Genomic DNA, 21,007 nt, shown 5'->3' with positions numbered 1-21,007 from the left:
TGAGCCAGGAAGAGCAAGTGAAGGAAGAGGTTGGAACAGGAGGAGGTGGGGCGAGGGGTGGCACCCAGGCCGGGCTCCTGAGCACCGTCCTGTGGCAGGAAGCTACTACTGCAGGCATCTTCACCTCCACCCTTCTCAACAGCAGCTTCAGTCTCTGGAAGCCATTCAGCTTCAAGTGACCACCGGGCCAGCCCCCCCCCCACACCTCACCCCCCAACCTTGAGGAGAAAGGTTCTTTGGGATCCAGCTGCTCCCTTCCTGGCCTCCTTTTGGGCACCTGTTATCCCAATCAGGTAAAGAGTGCAAGCTTGGCTCCGTGCCCCACACCTGAACTATTCAGGAAGTGAAGCACTAAGGGTTCAGGGTCCTGATGGGATCATCTGTAAGATTCTTACCTCCAATTCATCATCCAAAGGCTGGAAGTGGAACTGGGCTGTGTGGCTCAATGGGTAGAGCCATCGCTTTGAGAAAACCAAAGCAACCAGGTACAGGACTTGAGTTCAAGGCCCAGGAGCAGCTTCTCCCCCCCCCCTCACACACACACACACACACACACACACACACACACACACACACACACACACAGAAAGAATCTGAATGATTCCCTGACTATGGGACTGGAAAACAATTCGAAAACTGCGGGTGCAGCGGGAGAGATCACAGTGGAGCACACTGCTTTTTTTTTTGGGGGGGGGGGTCTCCCCTTCGCCCCCTCCTGTAGGGCTGGCTCTTTAAGAAAACCCCGCCAGATCAGCAAGTGAGGCAGAGGACTGCGCAGGCGCACACCGTGGGCCAGCTTTCCCCGCCCACCGCCCCGGCAGCCAATCGGAGCCCCGGGTGCGGCGCTGGTGGCCCCGCCCAGGGGCGGGCGGGGCTCGGGGCTGGGCTGGGCGGGGCCCGGGCCTGCCCGCCAGAGTCGGCCTGATGGCCCTGATGGCCCAGCGGTCGGTGGGTTACCTGGAGGACAGACAGCCATCCTACCTCCCCCAGCTGGCCTGAAGCAGAGGCGGGAGTGTAGAAGAGTCTGTGTGTGTGTATGTGCTTAGCAGACCTGCCTCGTGTGAGTGTGTGTGTGAGTGTGTGTGTGTGCTCGTGTGTGAGTGTATGTGGGTCTTGACTGTGGAGATCAGGCTGGTGGGTCTACCCATCCAGCTTACCAGGGTATGTTTGTAAGCATTTATGGTGGGGGTATTTTCCTTCGTCTGTCTGCTAGCGTCAGTGTCTGTCTACACATCCATGTGCACGCCTGCGTGTGTGTGCCTCTGTGTGCACTTCTCTGAAGGTTTGAGTGTGTGTTCGTCTGTCATCTGTATGTTTCTTGTGTATGTATTTTGTATGTGTGTGCCTAGTAGTTATGGGGCTTGAACTCAGGGCCTTGCACTCCTCCTCCTCCTCCTCTTCCTCCTCCTCCTCCTCCTCCTTCTTCGCCAGTCCTAGGGCTTGAACTCAGATGGCACTGTCCCTGAGCTTCTTTTGCTCACAACTAGCGCACACTCTACCACTTAAGCCACAGCACCACTTCTGGCTTTTTCTCTGTATGTGATACTGAGGAATCAAACCCACCGCTTCCATGCTTGCTAGGCAAGCATTCTACCATTAAGTCACATACCCAGCCCTGCTCAAGGCACGAGCTCTACCATTTTTGGCTTTTTCCCAGAACCAGGTGCTGGCGGCTCACACCTGTCGTGCTAGCCACTCAGGAGGCTGAGATGTGAGGATCACAGTTCAAAGCAAGGCCAGGCAGATAAGTCTGTGACACTTTTATCTCCAATAGACAATCGTGGAGCTGTGGGTAAGCTTGAGTAAAAAAAAAGTTTCGAGCACCCAGATCCTGAGTTCAGCCCCAGGACTAACACACACACACACACACACACACAAAATACCTTTGCCAAAGCAATGATAGGAGCGAAGGTCCCCCCCAACTTTTTCCTCTCTCTTCCTGTGCTTCAGGCTTTCATGAGCCGATACCAGGCAGCTGTGTTGGGCCTCGGCCTGCTGTTCTTGCTGCTACTGTATGTGGGTTTGTCAAGGCCCCCTGAACAAACTTCCTGGCTCTGGAGACACCCCAATGTCACCATCCTAGCTGGTGTCACCCGAGGCAACTCTCCCATCTTTTACCGAGAAGTGCTTCCGCTCCACCAGGCACGCAGGTGAGTGCTGACCAAGCAAGGCTCTAGTGAAGGAACCCCCAGGCCAGTTTGGGGGTGTGCATGGGGGTAAATTTGGGGGAGAGTGGTTAAAGCCTAGGAAGAAAGAAAAGAAAAGCCAGGTACTGGTGGCTCACACGTGTCATCCTAGCTACTCAGGCGGCTGAGATCTGAAGGTTGAGGTTCAAAGCCAGCCTGGGGAGGAGACTCTTATCTCTAGTTAACTATCAGAAGACCAAAAATGGTGCTGTGGCTCAAAGTGGTAGAGCACTAGCCTTGAGCTGAAGAGCTCTGGGACAGCTCAGGCCCAAAGTTCAAGCCCCATGACTGACAAAGATTAAGAAAGCAATGAAGAAAGGCAAGGGAGCTTTCGTAGGCCCTAATACCTCCCATTTCCCCTTATCCCTGCAGGGTGGAGGTGGTTCTGCTCCATGGCAAAGCCTTCAGCTCCCACACGTGGGAGCAGCTCGGGACCCTGCAGCTCTTGTCCCAAAGGGGGTACAGGGCCATAGCCCTCGACCTTCCAGGTAAGCACCCGCTCCTGTGGCTAGGGGAACAGGCTGCTGCAGGTGCAAAAGAATCTTCCAGAAGGGGGATCCCTGAGGAGGAGGAAGCCCTGTGGATTGTGGGATGTATCTTGGTGTTTCACAACACAAGATGGTACCATGAAAAAAAAGAATCTGTCTTCTGTGTGTGTGTGTGTGTGTGTGTGTGTGCACGTCGGACCTCAGGGCCTAGGCTTTTGCTTAGCTTTATTGCTTAAGACTGGCACTCTACTACGTGAGCCACACCTCTACTTCTGGCTTTTTCGTAACTGAGCAAAAAAAAAAAAAAAAAAAAAGAAGCTCAGTGGCAATGCCCAGGCCCTGAGTTCAAACCCAAGGACTGGCACATTAAAAAAAAAAAATCAAACACCCCAGAAGTGGAGCTGTGGCTCAAGTGATAGAACACCAGCCTTGAACAAAAAAAAAAAAGTTCAAAGCTGGCACTCTACCACTCGAGCCTGTCTGGGCTAAAGGCTGGCTTTTTCTGTGTATGTGGTACTGAGGAATTGAACCCAGAGCTCTGTGCATGCTAGATAAGTACTTTACCATGGAGTCACATTCCCAGCCCCACCCCCACCCCTTTTTCATATTCTTTTCTAGCACACATTTATTATATTACCAAAAAAAGAAAAAAGTTTCTGAGCCAGGCATGGCATCTCATGCCTGTCATCATAGCTACTCAGGAGGCTGAGATCTGAGGATTCCGGTTCAAAGCCAGCCTGGGCAGGAAAAAGTTCATGAGACTCCCATCTCCAGTTAACCACCAGGAAACCGAAAGTGGTGCTATGGCTCAAGGGGTAGGGCGGTAACCTTGAGCTGAAGAGCTCAGAGACAGCGCCCGGGCCCAGAGTTCAAGTCCTAACTCCTTGCCTGGCACCTGCTTTTCCTCACAGGCTTTGGGAACTCTGCGGCCTCCAGGGAGGCCAGCACGGAGGTGGGGCGGGCTAAGCTGCTGGAGCGAGTGCTGCAGGATCTGGAGGTGCACAACGCAGTGCTGGTGAGCCCCTCTCTGAGCGGCCTCTACGCCCTGCCCTTTCTGATGCAAGGCCACCGCCAACTGCAAGGGTTTGTGCCCATCGCACCCACCTCCACCCAGAACTACACCCAGGAACAATTCTGGGCTGTGAAGGTACTAGAACTTTCACCCTTGTCCGTGGATCCTTTGGGGGTGGGGAATGGGTTCGAGTCTTCCTCAGAGGGATTCATGAGTGGAAGAGCCATGAGCCTAGCTACTCAGGAGGCTGAGATCTGAGGATCAGGATTCAAGGGCAGCCAGGGAAAGAAAGTCCATGAGACTCTTTATCTCCGCTGAGTCACCTAGAACATTGGAAATGGAGCTGTGGCTCAAAGTGGTAGAGCACTAGCCTTGTAAAGCTCAGGGACAGCGCCCAGGTCCTGAGTTCAACACCAGGATCAACAACAAAATAAAAAAAAGAGATGGGGTGTTTGAGAAAGGCTTCCTAAAGGCATAGCTTGGGGTCAATGACCATCAGAACCTTAAAATCATGACCTCTCACCTTGTCCAACAGACCCCAACCCTGATCCTGTATGGAGAGCTGGACCATATCCTGGCCCCAAAGTCCCTGCGGCAGCTCCGCCACCTGCCCAACCACTCCGTGGTGAAGCTGCCCAACGCAGGCCACGCCTGCTACATCCAGAAGCCTCGGGATTTCCACCTCGTCCTCCTTGACTTCCTGGATCATTTGCCTTGAAGGGACACCACCCCGCCCCATCCAGGGAGGTGATCCCTGGAATCTGAGGACAGAGAGCTGAGCTCAAGCTCAGCCAGGATTTGCTCACGCCATTTCTCAGGCCCAATAAAGGAAAGCTTACTTGTCTTGGTTGGAGAGTTGACAGAGCTTGTTTTCCTTGTATGCTTTGGGAAAGATGGGGATGGAAGAGAAATCTAGAACTGAGGCGGTGCTCCAACAGCTGGGGAGTCTAAGAATGTGGTTGAGCTTCTTGATCATCTCCATGCCTCAATTTTCTCATCTGTAAAATGGGCAGGATAGGCTGGGCAATGACGTTTACAGCTGCTTCATGGCCACCCGGGTTGCTGAGCTGCTTGGGTGAGCAGGGCAAGATTACTGCTGGATGCTGGTGACTCACACCTGTCATCCCGGCTACTCAGGAGGCTGAGATCTGAGGATCAGGGTTTGAAGCCAGTCCAGGCAAAGCCCTGGAGAGCCGGGCATCAGTACCTTGCGTCCGTAATCTTAGCTACTCAGGACACTGAGATCTAAGCATCACAGTTCAAAGCCAACTCAGGAATGACAGTCTGTGAAACTCCTATCTCCAATAAAAGCACCAGAAAACCAGAAGTCGCGCTGTGGCTCAAAGTGCTAGAGCCTTGAACTAAAGAGCTCAGGGACAGCGCCTGAGTTCAAGCCCCAAGACTGATTAAACAACAACAACAAAAAATACCAGAAGTTGATCTATGTATGGCTCAAGGGGTAGAGTACTACCAGCCTTGAATGAAAAAGCAAAGCAAGAATATGAGACCTGGAGTTCAAGTTCAGTACTGGAATCAAAATATGAAATAGGACGGAGCCAGCTTGGGGAATGGCAGAGGCTCACAGACTTCAACCCCTGGACCACAAAGGCAGGTCAGGAGTGTGACCCCCTCCTCCTTCCTGGGGTTGAAGTCTCTGATCCATAAATCATCCAGGCCTAAGGAAAGCAAACCAGAAGGGTGATTCAGCAACAATGCTGTCTTAATTCTCAATCCAGTTTCCCCATCCTCACATATGCATGCTTGACAGTGTGTGCGTGTGTGTGTGTGTGTACTAGGAACTTGAATTCAGGGCCTCCTACTCTCTTTATCTCCTATTAATCATCAAAACACTGGAAGGACAGCTCACATGCTCAGAGTTCAAGCCCCAGGATGGTGGGGGAAATCCAAAGCCAGGGCTGCAATTTTTAACCACAGGACACGCCCCCTTTCCCTCTCACCCTATCAGGAAGCTGAAGGGGAAAGGCGGAGTCGTCTGGGGGCGGGACAATCCTGGGCTCAGGGTTCCTGGGGCGTGGCCCGAGGGGAGGCTCCGTGGGCGTGGCCTGCGGAGGCTGTCCGCGAGTGGTCCGCGGGTGGCCGGAGGCGGGGCCTCCGGGGGCGGGGCCAGTCCTGGCCTCGCCCCTTTCGGGGGCGGGATCCCGGGGTCGCGGGGATCCAGTGGCGCGGCCGGGCCCGCGGGGCGGGCGGCGCCGTCGGCGCGGACTCGGCCGCGGGGGACGGGGCGGTCCCCTTCCGTCTCCGCCCGGCGGCGGGGCCACGTGGTGGGGACGATCGCCGCTGATTTGAGCTTTGGACCTCGCTGGACCCGGAGTTCAGGCCACGGTCCGGGGCGGGCGCTCAGAGGCCCGCGCAGGACAGGACCGGGAGACCACGGGTGAGGGGTCTCCGGGGAGGACGGGGCGGGGAGGGGGCGATGGGAAGACTGGGGCGGCGGGGAGGGGCCCGGGGGGCGGGGGGCCTGCGGGAGGCGTTCTTAACGTGAAGGCCAGGCAGTGGGGTGAATATGTTGCAGAAGTCAGCTTGCCCCTCTCTAAAATGGGCAGTTAGCAGTAGGGTCTCCCCCACCCAGGGGGAAGGGAGGGTCTCCCCCCCACCATGGAAGAGGAAGGGAGGGTCTCCCCCCCCATGGAAGGGGAAGGGAGGGTCTTCCCCCCCCCATGGAAGAGGAAGGGAGGGTCTCCCCCCCCATGGAAGGGGAAGGGAGGGTCTCCCCCCCCAGGGGGAAGGGAGGGTCTTCCCCCCCCATGGAAGAGGAAGGGAGGGTCTCCCCCCCCATGGAAGAGGAAGGGAGGGTCTCCCCCCCAGGGGGAAGGGAGGCGCACTCCTGAAATCCTAGCTCTTCTGGAGGCTGAGATCTGAGGGTTGGGGTTGGAAAGAAGCCCAAGCAGGAAAGACTGTGAGACTCTTATCTCCAGTTTATGACTAAAACCAGAACAAAACAAAACTCCTGAAGCAGATCTGTGGCTCAACTTGGTAGACTGCCAACCTTGAGCAAGGAAGGGGGGGAGCAGCTCAGGGACAGTATCTAGGCCCCATGAGTGCTGCACACACACACACACACACACACACACACACACACACACGAGAGCCTTCAAAAGCAGGGGACCCTCCCTCAGTGGGGAAGGCCTGTGTAGCATCTGGGGGGGTCCACTCACTTCCCACCTTCACCCCCCAGCTCATCACCCCCTGCGACATGGCTAGCCAGGGTCCCGAGGGCGAACACCCGTCTGTGACGCTCTTCCGCCAGTATCTGCGCATCTGTACTGTCCAGCCCAAGCCCGACTATGGTGAGAACTTGGGGCTTCAGAGACCCATGTGAGCCCTTGAATCCAGCTGCTCCCTTCCTCTGCTCCCCCCAAAATGGCTCAGCCACTGTCTGTAGCCATTCCGGGATTCAAAAAGACACAGACGGCCCCTTGGTGGGGGGCAGCTGTGATGGGGCAAAGGGTTAGTGAACACCCCCACAGCTAGTTAAAGATCACCTCATCCTTCAGGGTAGGAGTGCTGTGAAGATTCTGGGGTGGCCACAAGGAAACACCCCTTCCACGCACACCTAGCCAGGATCGTACAAAGGCCATAGTCCTTAGGGAATTGAGATTAATGACTGAGAGTGGTGTGTGTGTCCCCAATCTGTGCTGTCAGATCTTTAGCCATCTCTTCATGTCTCCCCAATTTTAGGAAGATAGAAATTATAACTCACTAAGGCACTGGTGGCCCACGCTTGTAATCCTAGCCACTCAGGAGACTGGGCCTACTCTGCAGAACATCAGCCAGGGGAAGAAAAATCCAAGAGACTCCATCTCTAATTAAGTAACAAAAAAATAAAAAGTCAGACTGGAGACATGATTCAGGCAGTCAAGCACCAGCAGCAAGCTTTACTTTCCACAGAGGGGCACTGACGCCCTCAAATAACCTGTTCCTTAGAGACAGCAATGCACATGTCTCTGAGGGAATGTCATCTTGCACTGGGCAGGGGGGGAGGTAGCACCCCATCTCTTTGGGCTGTGGGAGGGATGGGTAGACAGAAGCAGCCCCACCCCCACCCAAAGCCCTCTGTGCCTTCAGGGGCTGCTGTGGCCTTCTTTGAGGACAGAGCCCGCCAGCTGGGACTGAGCTGTCAGAAAGTGGAGGTGAGCCTGGCACCCCGTGTGGAGAAGGGGCTTGTGCTTATCCAACCCTGACCAGCACCCCGACTACTGACTCTGTCTAGGTAGCACCGGGTTATGTGGTCACTGTGCTAACCTGGCCTGGCACCAACCCCGACTTACCTTCCATCTTGCTTAACTCTCACACGGACGTGGTCCCCGTCTTCAAGGTAGGGACAGGGGCTGGGGGGGGGCAGACGTGGAGAGGGGCCAGCTTATAGATCATAGGATGGGTTTTCCAGTCCACCTGCTGGTCCCACCTCTGTCCATGCTTCTGCTCAAGCAGCCAATCAGACCACAGGAAATGCTGGGTGCCGGGGGCTGAGGTAGAGAGGGAGGCGGTGGGTGGTGATTAATTCTTTGGCTTCTCTTGCCACCTCCTACTCATCCTACCCAGACTCTGCAGTCCCCCCACCCCTCTCTTTCCATGCCTCCCCCACAGGAACACTGGAGTCATGACCCCTTCGAAGCCTTCAAGGACTCTAAGGGCTACATCTATGCCAGAGGCTCCCAGGACATGAAGAGTGTCACCATTCAGTGAGTACCCTCCTGCATTCACATGGACTGTAGGGACATGACTGGAAAACCTGAAAGCCAGGTCTTAGGGCTTGAACTCAGGGCCTGGGCACTGTCCCTGAGCTTCTTTTGCTCCAGGCTTCTAACGAACCACTTGAACTACAGTCCTAATCTTCACTTTTTCTTTTGGTGGTTCATTGGAAATAAGATTTTCCTACCACGATGGTCAAATCTGGGCTTCTGAGTAGCTGGGATTACAGGCGTGAGCCACTCTTGACCTCTGCGGAGAAGGTCTATCACATCCATTTGCATAGATGGGGAGACTGAGACCCAGAGAGAGGACAGTAGCAGGGATTTTGCTAGAGCCAGCTTGACCGCATCTGGTGATTCCTTGAGCCCTGGCTTTTGTCCTCTGCAGGTACCTGGAGGCCGTGAGGAGACTGAAGGCCGAGGGCCGCCAGTTCCCTAGAACTATCCATATGACCTTTGTGCCTGGTAAGCAGGGGTGTCTTTGGGAAAAGGGAAGGTTTGCCTGGGGGGAGGGAAGGGGACGGGACGGGGGAAGACATCCCTGATCAGGCATCTCCCCTCCCTGCCCCTTTTACAGACGAGGAGGTCGGAGGTCACAAAGGCATGGAGTTGTTTGTGCGTCGGCCTGAGTTCCAGGCACTGAGAGTGGGCTTTGCCCTAGATGAGGGTAAGCAGGTTGGCAGGCGTCCAAACAGCTGGACCAGGGTGAGGGAGGATGCTGGCGGCAGCTGGATCATTCCACCCCGTAACACACCTCTCTCCATCAGGCCTGGCCAACCCCACCGATGCCTTCACTGTCTTTTACAGTGAGCGGAGCGTGTGGTGTGAGTATAACCGTGGAGGATGGGTTCACTATAAACAGGAGACTAGGCCTGAGATGGCATGGGGGGGCAGAGCCCACCAAAGGCCACACATAGCACACTGAATCCTCTGTAAGCTTTGAACTCAGTGCATTACCTCCCTTTCCTACGTGGACTTGTGTATGTGTGTGTGGGGGGGGTCCTTGGGGCTTGAACTTGGGGCCTGGGCACATTCCCTGAACTTCTCTGTGCTCAAGACTAGCACCGTACCATTTGAGCCAGCCATAGTACCACTTCTACCTTTTTCTGTGTATGTGGTACCGAGGAATTGAACCCCGGGCTTCATGCAAGGCAAGCATTCTACCCCGAAGCCACATTCTCAGCTCTTGGGTGTTACTGTTAAACTATGTGCTTCTTGCTTTTTGTCTTTTTAATACTGGAAATTGAACCTAGGACTTTGTACTTGCTATAGGTACATCCCAGCCCTGTGGGGTTTTTTTTTGTTTGTTTGTTTGTTTTTTAACACCAATATTGGGGTTTGAGCTCAGTACCTTGGTTTTCTTAGCGTTTTCCCTCAAGGCTAGGGCTCTACTACTTGAACCCATAGCTCCGCCACTGGCTTTGAACTTGACCCTCAGATTTCAGCCTCCTGAGTTGCTAGGATGCCACTGGCACCGGGGCTCCTACTGGGATTTCTTCCAGAGCTTAGAATAAAGGGGGGTTGTGGGTGTCCCACTTCCAGTCATTCTCTTCTTCTGAGATCACCCCAACCCTCCCCCCAACCAGGGGTGCGAATCACCAGCACAGGGAAGCCTGGCCACGCATCGTTATTCATGGAGGACACAGCAGCAGAGAAACTGGTGGGTGAGAGCATCTGGGGGCATCCCTGAGGAGCAGGGGATGCTGGGAGGCCCTGCTCTGGACCACTTCACATCCTGTTCTCACATCCCTCTAGCACAAGGTTGTGAGTTCTATCCTGGCATTCCGGGAGAAGGAAAAGCAGAGGTAGGAAAGTCTGGGAAAGGGGCTAGGATGTGGGAGGGTGGGGGGCTTGTGGCCTACCAAAGGGAAGATGAAACCCCCTTTTATCTGCTGCTCCCTGCTGCAGGCTACAGTCAAACCCTCTCCTGAAAGCTGGGGCCGTGACGTGTGTGAACCTGACTAAGCTGGAGGGGGGCGTGGCCTATAACGTGGTACCTGCCACCCTGAGTGCCTGCTTCGACATCCGTGTGGCACCGGATGTAGATCTCCAGGTGTCACTCCTCGTGGGGGTTTGGGGGGGGGGGGAGGCTGGGATAGTCTGGGGCCACTTCCAGTTTTCTGGTGGTCTCAGGGACTTTCATGCCCCGGCTGGGCTTTGAACCATGATCCTCAGATCTCAGCCTCCCGAATAGCTGGGGTAACACATGGGAACCACTGGAGCCTGGCTGACTCATCTCTTTGCTCTTAGGCTTTTGAGAAGCAGCTACAGCGCTGGTGCCAGGAGGCTGGCGAGGGGGTCACTTACGAGTTTGCCCAGGTATGGACTCACCAGCTTACCAGACCAGGGGTGGTGCCAGGCATGCCCACATACACCCAGGTTTTCTTTTTGTCTTTCTTTCCTTTCCTTTTTTTCCTTTTTCTTTGGCCAGTCCTGGGCTTGAGCTCAGGGCCTAAGCACTGTCCTTGGACTTTCTCAAGGCCAGAGTTCTACCACTTGAGCCACAGCACCACTTCTGGCTTGTTCTATGTATATGGTACTGAGGAATAAACCCAGGTCTTCGTGCATGCTAGGCAAGCACTCTGCCATTAGGCCACACTCCAAGTTTTTCTTTAGTCTTGACAGACATTGAATGCAGCCAATCAATGGCCACTAGCTGTAAAGTCCAAGAGGGTGCTGGGGAATGTGGTTAAGGAGTAAAATCAGACTCAGGACTTACCTGCATGGACTGCAGAGAATGAAATGGAGAAACAGATTTCATATTTCATATTGAGATACTTTTTTTATATTTAAACAAATTTTGTTATGAGGGTGATGTACAGAGGGCTTATACTTACGTAAGTCAGGTAAAGAGTATATTTCTTTTTGGACACAGTGGGTTTTGAATTTTGAGACGGGGTCTTCCTGTATAGTCCAGGCTGGCTTCTCAATCCGCCTGCTTTAGTGTCCTGAGGGCTGAAGGTACAAGAGGGAACCACCAGACCCGGCTATATTACTTTAGATATGAGTTATGCACACAGAAAACAATGGGTGTTTGTAATATGAGAACATGTAACCAGGTAATCTCACTACTAATCTCAGAGGCCTGAGGATCCATGTTAAGAAAGGGTCCACCAGGACCAGGAGGGAAGTAGATAGGAACGATGGGAGAAGCCCCTGACCTAGGGGGTGGGGAATGGGTCCGTAGCCGCCCTGGCTACCTGGATGTCTGATAGCTGGGCGGGTGGGGGGGGGGGTATATGGGGTGTTATGAGAAATACAGGACAAGATAACCTCGTGTGTCCTGAACCTGCCATTCTTCGCTGCCTCCAGAAGTGGACAGAGCCCCGAATAACACCCACGGATGACGCAGACCCCTGGTGGGCAGCCTTCAGTGGGGTCTTCAAGGACATGTGAGCACTGACCAGCCTGTAACCCAGCTCCTGCTTTTTTTCTCAGCCAGCCAACCCCCCCGCCCCTTTGCTGTCTCCCCTCATTGACTCTGTGCCTCCTCCTTGCTGCAGGAACCTCAGTCTGGAGCCTGAAATCTTCCCTGCTGCCACTGACAGCCGCTATATCCGGGTGGTGAGCTGTGGACGGGGTTTTTCTGAGATTTCCCTTTTTTGGTTTGTGTTGGTTCTGAGGCTTGAACTTGGAACCTGAGAGCTGTCGCTGGACTTATTTTTTGCTCTTGCTCAAGGTTGTTGCTTTTTGCTGGTTAATTGGACATAAGCATCACTTGAGCAGGACACTGAGGGCTCAAACCTGTCATCCTATCATCCTAGCTACTCAGGATGATTTTAGCTCTGAGGATTTTGGTTTGAAGCCAGTCACGGCAGGAAAGTCCATGAAACTACCTCTAATGAAAAAACTGGTAACGGCACTGTGGTTCACGTAATGAGTACTAGCAAAAACTCTTGAATTGGGTCCACAAGTATGGCCTAGTGGTAGAGTTCCTGCCTATCGTGCATGAAGCCCTGGTTTGATTCCTCAGTAGCACGTACAAAGAAAAAGCCGGAAGTGGTGCTGTGGCTTCAATTTTGGGCAAAAGTACTCAGTGCTCAGGCCCCGAGTTCAAGCCCTAGGACTGGCCGAAAACAAAAACAAAAAAAACTTAGCACCTTGGATTTGTCTACGCAGGCTGGCTTTGAACTGCAGTCCTCAGATCTCAGCCTCCTGAGTGGTGAGGATGACAGGCCTGGAGCCAGCGCTGCCCAGCTTGATGGAGACTTTTCTCCCTCGCAGATGGGGATCCCGGCGTTGGGCTTCTCGCCCATGAACCACACCCCTGTGCTGCTGCATGATCACGACGAGCGCCTGCACGAAGCCGTGTTCCTCCGCGGGATAGACATCTACACACGCCTCCTGCCTGCCCTGGCCAGCGTGCCCCAGGACAGCTAAGGCCCAGGCTCCCGCCCCAGCCCAGGAGGGCTGAAGTCTCCTCTTCCTTCTACTCACTAATAAAGCCTGCGAGGTTAGGGGTGCTTCATTGTTCCATTAAATACGGACACTGAGCGCTGTGCTTAAGTGGTAGGGTACCTTGCATTCTAGAAGCTCAAGGCCCTGTGTTCAACAACAGCAGATACTAAGTGAAGCACCTCAGGGAAGCTGGCAGGTCAAGAGTACTCAAGGGCAGACCCAGAAGGCCCCCAGTGAGATGTGATCAGTTTTGCCAAAGCCCACGGGCTGACACTGAGAGCAGAGGCCCAAGAATTCAGCTGTGGTCGGGCCATCCCTGCTAGGGCCCCAGCTTGATGGGCTAAAGTGTTACTACAACCATTCTGATCACCATTTTGCCAGCAAGTGGCTCCCCACGCATTTGAAACAAACGAGGGAGGCATGCAGTGAGGGCTGAGTGTTGGCAGCTACTCAGGAAGCTGAGATCTGAAGATTGCAATCAAAGGCAACAAGAGCAGAAAAGGCTGCAAATAACCACCAAAACCCCCAGAAATGGCACTATGGCTAGAGTCCTCAACCAAAGGAGATCAGGGGGGCTGGAAAGGTGGCTTAGTGGTAGAGTGCTTGCCCAGCATGCATGAAGCCCTGGGCTCGATTCCTCAGTACCACATCCACAGAAAAGGTGGGAAGTAGTGCTGTGGCTTCAGTGGTAGATCCTTGAGCAGAGACCTCCAGGGACAGTGCCCAGGACCTAAGTTCAAGCCCCACAATAAAAGTTTAAGTGGTCAAGGAGCCACTGAGACACTGTTTAACTGAAATTACCAGGATCCTCAGACCTCAGCCTCCTGAGTAGCCAGGACAACAGACAATACATTCTGGATGGCTGTTGGCTACCTGTCTAGCTTGGTACATCAGCCCTTCCTCACACCTGTGTGGTCCCGGGGGACAACACAACCAGAGGAACTTTATTGTGAAAAGTCCACATGTGGCTGTGGACCTACAGGTTGTCCTCACGGTCACCAGTGACACAGACTGCGTATCAACACCCCACCCAAGGACACTCGGGCTCCTCCCTCCCTCACCAGCTCCCATGAAGCAGCCTCAACCTCGTCCCTTACTGCTCCAGAGCCCCACTGCCAAGGCGCCAATGCAATCTCACCACTCACCCAGGCACAGCATGACAAGACACAGCCTACCAGATCCCGTCTCAGGTTTATTGGTAGAAATGACACCGGCCACTGGCCCCCTGAAGACGGTGGCCAGGGAGCCACAGCAGTCCTTTCCTCACCAGCAGACGGAGGGTTTCATTGTGAGGCCTTCGCAGGGCCCTTGGCACCCTTAGGTGCTGTGGCCTGGGCACCCTTAGGTGCTGTGGCCTGGGCACCCTTAGGTGCTGTGGCCTGGGCACCCTTAGAAGCTGGGGCCTGGGCACCCTTAGGAGATGCGGCCTGAGCACCCTTAGAAGCTGGGGCCTGGGCACCCTTAGGAGATGCGGCCTGGGCCTGGGCTGGAGTGGCAGCTGGAGCCTGGGCCTTGGCTTGTGCCTTGGCCTGCGCCTTGGCCTGCACCTTGGCCTTGGCCTTGGCCTTGGCCTTAGCCTTAGCCAGGGCCTGGGCCCTGGCCTTGGGCCCGGTGAGCCTGCTGCCCTTGGCGATGTAGGACCGGATGCGCTTGCCCAGCTTGGGGTGGGCGATGTAGGCGAGTCGCTGGAGCTTGCGTGTGGCCTGCTCGGGGAGCTTGCGTTTGTTGCTCACTACTTTGGGCTTCACCAGGGTCTTGACGGCCTCGGCCCTCGCGCTCAGGGCCTTTGCGTTGTTGGCCTGCATCTTTTTAAAGCCCTTCTTGTTGTGCTTCTTAGCAAAACGCATGTTCCTCAGGAACTTGGGGTCCACCTGAAGAGCAGAAAGGGCTTGTAAGTCATCGCTGGGTAGAGCTGGGAGCATGGCTCACGCCTGTAATCCTAACTACTCAGGAGGCTGAAATCCGAGGATCTCGGTCTGAGGCCAGCTCAGACAGAAAAGTGCCCCCTCCCCGTTTTTTTTTTTTTTTTACTTATCTCCAAGGAACCACACACACACACAAAACCCCAAAACCCATCCTGAAAGTGGCACTATGGTTCAAGTGATCAAAGCACCCAGGCCCTGAGTTCAAACCCCACAACTAACTAAATAAACAAAGCCACGGGCCGGGAGTTTGGCCTAGTGGTTAAAGTGCTTGCCTATCATGCATGAAGACCCGGGTTCGATTCCTCGGTACCACATACATAGATAAAAGCCAGAAGTGGTGCTGAGGCTCAAGTGGTAGAGCTCTAGCCTTGAGAAAGTCCAAGGACAGTGCTCAGGCCCTGAGCTCAAGCCCAGGACTGGCAAAAAAAATAAAAATAAAAATAAAAAAAATAAAAAATAAATAAACAAAGACAGGAGACTCTAATCTTCAATGAAACAACAAAAAAGCCAGAAGTGGGGCTATGGCTCAAATGGAAGAGCACTGGTCTGAAGCGGAAAGAACAGAGTGCAAAGCTGAGTTCAAGCCCTAGGACCAGCTCCGTCAACCTTACATACAGAATAGCCAACCCTTGGAAACAATTTCCAGAGACACATCAGCACACCCTCTAATAAGCTAACACTCCACTTGGCTACAGACTACTTTCAGATCCCAGGAAAGCTGACCATCAAATTCAAGTGTAGATGAAATGGACAAGTAAAGGTCTTGGGCTCTAGGTGCCGGTGGCTCACACCTGTAATCCCAGCTACTCAGGGGAGAGCGAGATCTGAGGATTGTGGTTTGAAGACAGCCCAAGCAGGAAAAGTCTGTGAGACTCTTACACCATAAAGAACTGCCAAAAGGCTACAGGTGGAAGGGTATCCCAAGTGGTAAGATCGCTGGCATTGTGCAAAAACAGGTAAAGGAGGGGGCAGGAGCATGGCCTAGTGGTAGAGTGCTCGCCTAGCATGCATGAAATCCTGGGTTTGATTCCTCGATACCTCCCCCACACAGAAAAAAGCTGGAAGTGGTACTGTGGTTCAAGTGGTACAGTGCTAGCCTTGAGAAACCTCAAGGACAGTGCCCAGGCCTGAGTTCACAAACCCCAGGACTAGCAACACTGAAAATCCATAAAAGCCAAGGAAAACTTTGCTAGAAGTTTGGCAGCATGAGAAAGAAAACCAGAGGCTTTGAAGGATAAGGTTAAAGTCATGAGCATTCAGGCAGAGTCTGAACCTGAAGGGGCAAAAATGACACAGGAAGATTCTGGACAGGAAGAAGTGAAGTGGATCAAGATGCATTACAATCATAATGGGACTTGCTGAACTGAATGAGACTCCTACCTCCAATGAACTACTCAGAAAAAGCCAGCAGTGTGTTGGCTCAAATGGTGGAATACCAGCCTTGAGCAAAAAAAAAAAAAAAAAAAAAAAAAGCTCACAGCAGTCCCCCAGCCCGAATTCAAGCCCCAGGATTGTGACAAATAAATAAATAAATAAAATAGGGCACTGGGGTTTTTATGGTTCCACCAACACACTTACCCCCTTCAGAGACTCATATCTTTGTGATCTGGGTTTCTTGATGCCATTTCTGTGCCATTTCCGGGCTATGGAAAGGGAAAAGGAACGAATTAATTAAATTAACTAAGGGAACTAATTAAAACTACTTCCTAATACACACTCAGGCAAATAACCCAAACACCGAATGCAAAACACTGCCAGTTTCTCAATTAGGTCCCTGCCACCCCAAACTACAGCTTCAAGAAGATGGTCAAGCTGGAGTGCCCTCGGGAGGCTGAGAGAGCTGAGGATCAGGGGTTCGAAGCCAGCTGTGGCTTCAGGAACTGAGTCCAAGCCCCAGGGCTGGCACCAAAAAAAGAGCAATAGAGAGGAGAAAATACGCTCACCATACTTTACCCCCCCCCCACACACACACACTCAATCTTCACCAGGGAATGGGGTGCAAGCTGAGGCCTAAATAGAAAAACACTTACACTGGTTGTGCGTAGTGTGGTTCTTGGACTTGGCCATGTCGGAAGCTGCAAGACAAGAGGTGGGACGAGGGGTCAGGGGAGCCGGCCAGCTGGCCAGGCCAGAGACCAGAAGCCAGACTTCAGACCTGCGTGCGTTCCCCACCACCGGCCTTGCCTGTCGGGTAAGGACTGATTCCCACCCCCCAGCCCCGCGTCCCCGCCACGTCTGGGCTCCGCAGCCCCCTAACTCCCCACAGCCCCACAGCCGGCTCCTCCGTGCTCCCCATGGCCGGTGTCCCACGCCCCGTGTCCCGCCACAGCCCACGGGAGGCGGATGGCAGCGGATACCACGCGACCAGAAACTCACCGCCAACCCTCAGGAGCCGCTGCGCCTGGAACCGGAAGGGGAAGAGAAAGGGGGCAGTGCAGCACGGGAAATACGGTCGACGACACCGGAAGGTACTACTGGGAAAAGCTTCCCCCCGCGCCGTCAAGAAAGGTTCCCAGACTTCAAAGGACGGCCGCTAGGTGGAGGGGCGGGGCTTTGAGTCCTGGCCCCGCCCCTCGCTTGCTTGCTGGCTTGCTGGCTTGCTGGCTTGCTGGCTTGCTTGCTTTGCTTTCTTTCTTGCTTTTTTTATTTTAATGTATTTATTTCTATTTTTTCCCTAGTATTGGGGCTTGAACTCAGGGCCTGGGCTCTGTCCCTGAGCGTTCTTTGCTCAAGGCAAAGGCTATCCCAGCTTGAGCCACAGTTCCACTTTTGGTTTGTTTGATAGTTAATTGGAGATAACAGTCTCATGGACTTTCCTATCTAGGCTGGCTTTGAACCACGATCCTCAGATTTCAGACTCTTGAATACCTAGGATTACAGACAGCACCAGGCTTCTGGGTTTGTTTGTTTATTGATTGTGGGGCTTGAACTCAGGGCCTAGGCACTGTCCCTGAGCTCATTTTGCTCAAGGCCCTGAGTTCAAGCCCCAGGACTGGGGCTTGAAACATGGCTTTACTTCCAATTTTCTGGTGGTTCATTGGAGATGAGAGTCTCATGGGGTTTAGGAATGTGGCTTAGTAGTAGAGCGCTTGTCTAGCATGCATGAAGCTCTGGGTTAAATTCCCATGGACCACATACACTGAAAAAGCCAGAAGTATCACTGTGGCTCAAGTGGTAGAGTGGTAGCCATGAGCAAAAGAAGCTCAGGGACAGTGAGCTCAAGTCCCAGGACTGACATTTATTTTAAATAAAAAGAAAAAAAAAAAGTTTCATGGATGGTTTTCTCTCACCCCTTTCACATCCACCTCCCTTCTTCTGTTTTCTATTTCTCCCCTTCTGGACTGTGTGTCATTAAATCAAGATCACTGCAGCCAGGCAATAGTGGAGTAAGGCTGTAATTCTAGCTACTCAGGAGACCAAGATCTGAGACACTGTTATGTACAGTTACCCAGCAAAAAGCCAGATGTGGAGCTGTGGCTCAAGTGGTGGAACAAAAAGTTCAAGTGGAGGGAAGGAGGAGGGAGGGAGAGAAAAGAAAGGAAAATGAATTCCGAGAGTTCAAGCAGTACATACATAACTGAGTTTGGGGTTGCCACAGGGACTGGGGGCGGGAACATATAAATTCTTTTTGGGGGGCGGGGGCAGGGGACAGGTACTGGAGTTGAGCCCAGGGTCTTATAGGTCCTAGGGAAGCATTGTACCATTAAGCTATATCACCAACACCTTTCTCCCTTCTCCCTTCTAGACAGGGTCTCACTAAGTTGCCCAGGTTGGCCTTGAACCCGCAATCCTCCTGTCTCAGCCCTCCTTCCATAACTGGAATTGCAGATGGGCACCGCGGCAGTCACTTTTTAGCTGGGAAAGGACAACTCTCAAACTCCTTTCCGAGAGCCTGGGGTCCAAAGCTTCTGGGAGAAGGAAACGTGTGTTCAGGGAAGTGTGGGATGCTGAAACAGGGCCAGGCCTCAAGGTCTATCCATCCCAGCAGAGATCGAAGGAAAGCTCGGTCAGAGCACCAATCCATCCCCAGGTACCTGAAATTTCCCCCGGGAGAGGGACTGCAGTGGCTGAAGCCGGGAGGATCTGCTCTGTCCACCAGGGGGCAGCATGGGACCACAGAGAGAGTCCATACCTACAAGAGGACCACAATGTCACTCTTTCCCCCTCCCCTGTCTCTACTAGATTCACCCCATGGGCTCTCCATGATAGGTCAGATTAGCCGGGCGGCCAAAGCTCCTAGGTGGTGCTGTGGTGAGATTGTCTTCCTCCAGGGCTGGGAAGGTGGCTTCGTGGTTGAATGCTTGCCTGGTATGCATGAAGCCCTGAATTTGATTCCTCAGTGCCACATACACACAAAAAGCCAGAAGTGGTGCTGTGGCTCAAGTGGTAGAGTGCTAGCTTTGAGCAAAAGGAGTTCAGGGACAGGGTCCAGGCCCTGAGTTCAAGCCCCAGGACACACACACACACACACACACACACACACACACACACACACACAATAAATCTAACCCTAGTTACTCAGGAGGCTGAGATCTGGGGAGAGAGGTTCAAAGCCAGCTGAGGCAGGAAAGTCAGTGGGCGTCTTACCCATAGTGAACCACCAGAAAGCTGGAAGTGGTGCTGTGACTCAAAGTGGTAGAGCACTCGCTTTGAGCAAAAGAGTTCAGAGACAACACCCAGGCCCCGAGTTCAAGCCCCACGATGGACAACAGTAAAAGTTTGTGGGGGCCCCCTGGCTCACTAGGGGACTACCCATTATGCCAGCTAGCGGGGGATTCAAGGGAGCAGCTTCAGCATCAAACACCGTTGGAGTTTTTGAATTCTGATTGCCAAAGGGTGGGATCTATAGCTTATGCCTATCCTAGCTACTCAGGACCTGAGATCTGAGCATCAGGGTTTGAAGCTAGCCAGGGAGAAAATTCACCACCACCACCAAAAACAACCACAAAAAAACCCAAAACCAACAGCCAGAAGTGGAGGTGTGGCTCAATTGGCTATTGCACCCACCTCGAGTGGAGAAAAAAGAAAAGAAGCTAAGCAACAATACAAAGCCCTGAGTTCAAGTCCCAGTAGCTGGTGTCAAAACCTTATTCAGCTCCCATGGTCTCATTGGACGCAGAGAGCGGAGCAGCCACCAGCCCCCCCATGTCACATCAACCAGGCCCATTTACACGCAAGTCCCTGGCTGACCTGAAGCACTGGGGCTGGCAAGTATGCTGGGAGCTGGTAGGAAGGGTGGGAGAGGGAGGGGAACAGAGTAGATGAACAAGAAAGAGTCTACCCCCCCATATCCCCAGCAGCTCCCCACTCCCACCCCCAGCCACAAAACAAAGCTGAGGGGGGGAGATGCTTCAAAAAAAATTAACAAAGAGCATCTGAGCAGGAAGAGTGAAGCAGAGGGTTGAGAGGGGCACCCCCGTTCCTTTCCCCTCCTAGCAGCCTCCTCTGGCCCCAGCACGCTGTTACCATGGCAACCTCAGTCCCCCTTCCAGCTCCCCCCTCCCTTCATGTTCTCTTTTAACCCTTTACTGCCTGGCTGCCCCTTGAGCTTGCACCCTTTCCAGCCTGCTTTTTTTGGGGGGGGAGAGGAGAGCGGGGTAAGAGAGAGAGAGAAAGAAAGAGGGGGGGGGAGCTGTGCTTGGCTGAGTCCCAGGACCTCCCCCTTTCTGGAGATCAGAGGAAAGGGAAGACAGGGCAGGATGGGTGACCTTTGAAAGAATTCCTCTGAATGAATAAAGGAATCCTTACCTTCCAATCCCCAAGTTTCCTAGGAGACAGGCTGTGACCCCCTCCGCAATCCCCAGGAGAGCCATGGGACAAGAACTTGAAAGTCATCTTGTTTCTCCTTGCCTTCCCCGAGTGAATAAGAAGGGAAACTGAGGCCTGGGGAAGAAAGGTCAAGATCAAGGGCATCTAGGCAGGAGAAGGTTGTTAACAGGAATGGCTGGGCTGGCAATGAGCTGTAGGGGGGGCTGTGGCTCCTGAAGTTGGGGGAAGATGGCCAGGATTCCCTTCTGGGTCCTGGGGGAGCTCTCACCCTGTCCTTTTTGTTTGTGTGTTTTGCCAGTCCTGGGACTTGAACTCAGGGCCTGGGCGTTGTCCTTGAGCTTTGGTGCTCAAAGTTAGTGCTCTACCCCTTGAACCACAGCGCTACTTCTGGTTTTCTGGTGGTTTATTGGAGAGAAGAGTCTCACAGACTTTCCTGCCCGGGCCGGCTTTGAACCTTGATCCTCAGATCTCAGCCTCCTGAGTAGTGAGGATGACAGGCGTGAGCCACCGGCACCTG

At 53.5% G+C, this 21,007-nt stretch overlaps 3 protein-coding genes across 8 annotated transcripts; 2 read left to right on the top strand and 1 right to left on the bottom strand.

Annotated features, from left to right (window-relative positions):
- Window positions 1–464: 464 nt before the first annotated feature.
- On the top strand, window positions 465–4,541 carry Abhd14a (abhydrolase domain containing 14A). Of its 6 annotated transcripts, none has more exons than XM_090323415.1 (6): window positions 947–1,034; window positions 1,658–1,792; window positions 1,951–2,150; window positions 2,559–2,674; window positions 3,586–3,821; window positions 4,222–4,541. In XM_090323415.1, the coding sequence occupies exons 3-6, from the start codon at window positions 1,957–1,959 to the stop codon at window positions 4,402–4,404; spliced, it is 729 nt and encodes a 242-aa protein (XP_090179541.1). In that variant the 5' UTR covers window positions 947–1,034; window positions 1,658–1,792; window positions 1,951–1,956; the 3' UTR covers window positions 4,405–4,541. The 6 variants fall into 6 exon arrangements, with proteins under 6 accessions (XP_090179543.1, XP_090179544.1, XP_090179539.1 ...); XM_090323416.1 differs by lacking the exon at window positions 947–1,034 and adding an exon at window positions 1,115–1,161; XM_090323417.1 differs by lacking the exons at window positions 947–1,034; window positions 1,658–1,792 and adding an exon at window positions 465–485.
- Window positions 4,542–5,939: 1,398 nt separating this feature from the next.
- On the top strand, window positions 5,940–12,898 carry Acy1 (aminoacylase 1). The gene is made up of 15 exons (XM_090323412.1): window positions 5,940–6,081; window positions 6,883–6,994; window positions 7,773–7,837; window positions 7,918–8,022; window positions 8,295–8,389; window positions 8,787–8,863; window positions 8,976–9,065; window positions 9,166–9,222; window positions 9,985–10,058; window positions 10,154–10,203; window positions 10,307–10,451; window positions 10,649–10,717; window positions 11,711–11,790; window positions 11,902–11,962; window positions 12,623–12,898. Exons 2-15 carry the CDS (start codon window positions 6,901–6,903, stop codon window positions 12,776–12,778), a joined length of 1,218 nt encoding a protein of 405 aa, XP_090179538.1. The 5' UTR covers window positions 5,940–6,081; window positions 6,883–6,900; the 3' UTR covers window positions 12,779–12,898.
- Window positions 12,899–13,968: 1,070 nt separating this feature from the next.
- Rpl29 (ribosomal protein L29) lies at window positions 13,969–16,896 on the bottom strand. The gene is made up of 3 exons (XM_090323333.1): window positions 16,752–16,896; window positions 16,300–16,364; window positions 13,969–14,667 (listed from the first exon to the last, which is right to left on the bottom strand). Exons 1-3 carry the CDS (start codon window positions 16,786–16,788, stop codon window positions 14,080–14,082), a joined length of 690 nt encoding a protein of 229 aa, XP_090179459.1. The 5' UTR covers window positions 16,789–16,896; the 3' UTR covers window positions 13,969–14,079.
- Between the last annotated feature and the right edge of the window lie 4,111 nt (window positions 16,897–21,007).

Source organism: Megascapheus bottae, chromosome 32 (genome assembly GCF_031878675.1).
Source record: "Megascapheus bottae isolate mThoBot1 chromosome 32, mThoBot2.hap1, whole genome shotgun sequence".
Classification (NCBI taxonomy): domain Eukaryota; kingdom Metazoa; phylum Chordata; class Mammalia; order Rodentia; family Geomyidae; genus Megascapheus; species Megascapheus bottae.
This window is presented reverse-complemented; position numbering and strand designations above follow the sequence as displayed.

Bases quoted from the DNA above. Each gene is read 5' to 3' on its own strand.
- Acy1 (XM_090323412.1), top strand. From the start codon at position 6,901: ATGGCTAGCCAGGGTCCCGAGGGCGAACACCCGTCTGTGACGCTCTTC. The intron at 8,023-8,294 runs GTAGGGACAGGG...CCTCCCCCACAG, and splicing joins ACGTGGTCCCCGTCTTCAAG to GAACACTGGAGTCATGACCC. The intron at 11,963-12,622 runs GTGAGCTGTGGA...TCTCCCTCGCAG, and splicing joins ACAGCCGCTATATCCGGGTG to ATGGGGATCCCGGCGTTGGG.
- Abhd14a (XM_090323413.1), top strand. From the start codon at position 925: ATGGCCCTGATGGCCCAGCGGTCG. The intron at 2,151-2,558 runs GTGAGTGCTGAC...TTATCCCTGCAG, and splicing joins CCGCTCCACCAGGCACGCAG to GGTGGAGGTGGTTCTGCTCC. The intron at 3,822-4,221 runs GTACTAGAACTT...CTTGTCCAACAG, and splicing joins AACAATTCTGGGCTGTGAAG to ACCCCAACCCTGATCCTGTA.
- Rpl29 (XM_090323333.1), bottom strand. From the start codon at position 16,788: ATGGCCAAGTCCAAGAACCACACTACGCACAACCAGT. The intron at 16,365-16,751 runs GTAAGTGTTTTT...CCCTTTCCATAG, and splicing joins CCACACTACGCACAACCAGT to CCCGGAAATGGCACAGAAAT. The intron at 14,668-16,299 runs GTAAGTGTGTTG...TCTGCTCTTCAG, and splicing joins GATATGAGTCTCTGAAGGGG to GTGGACCCCAAGTTCCTGAG.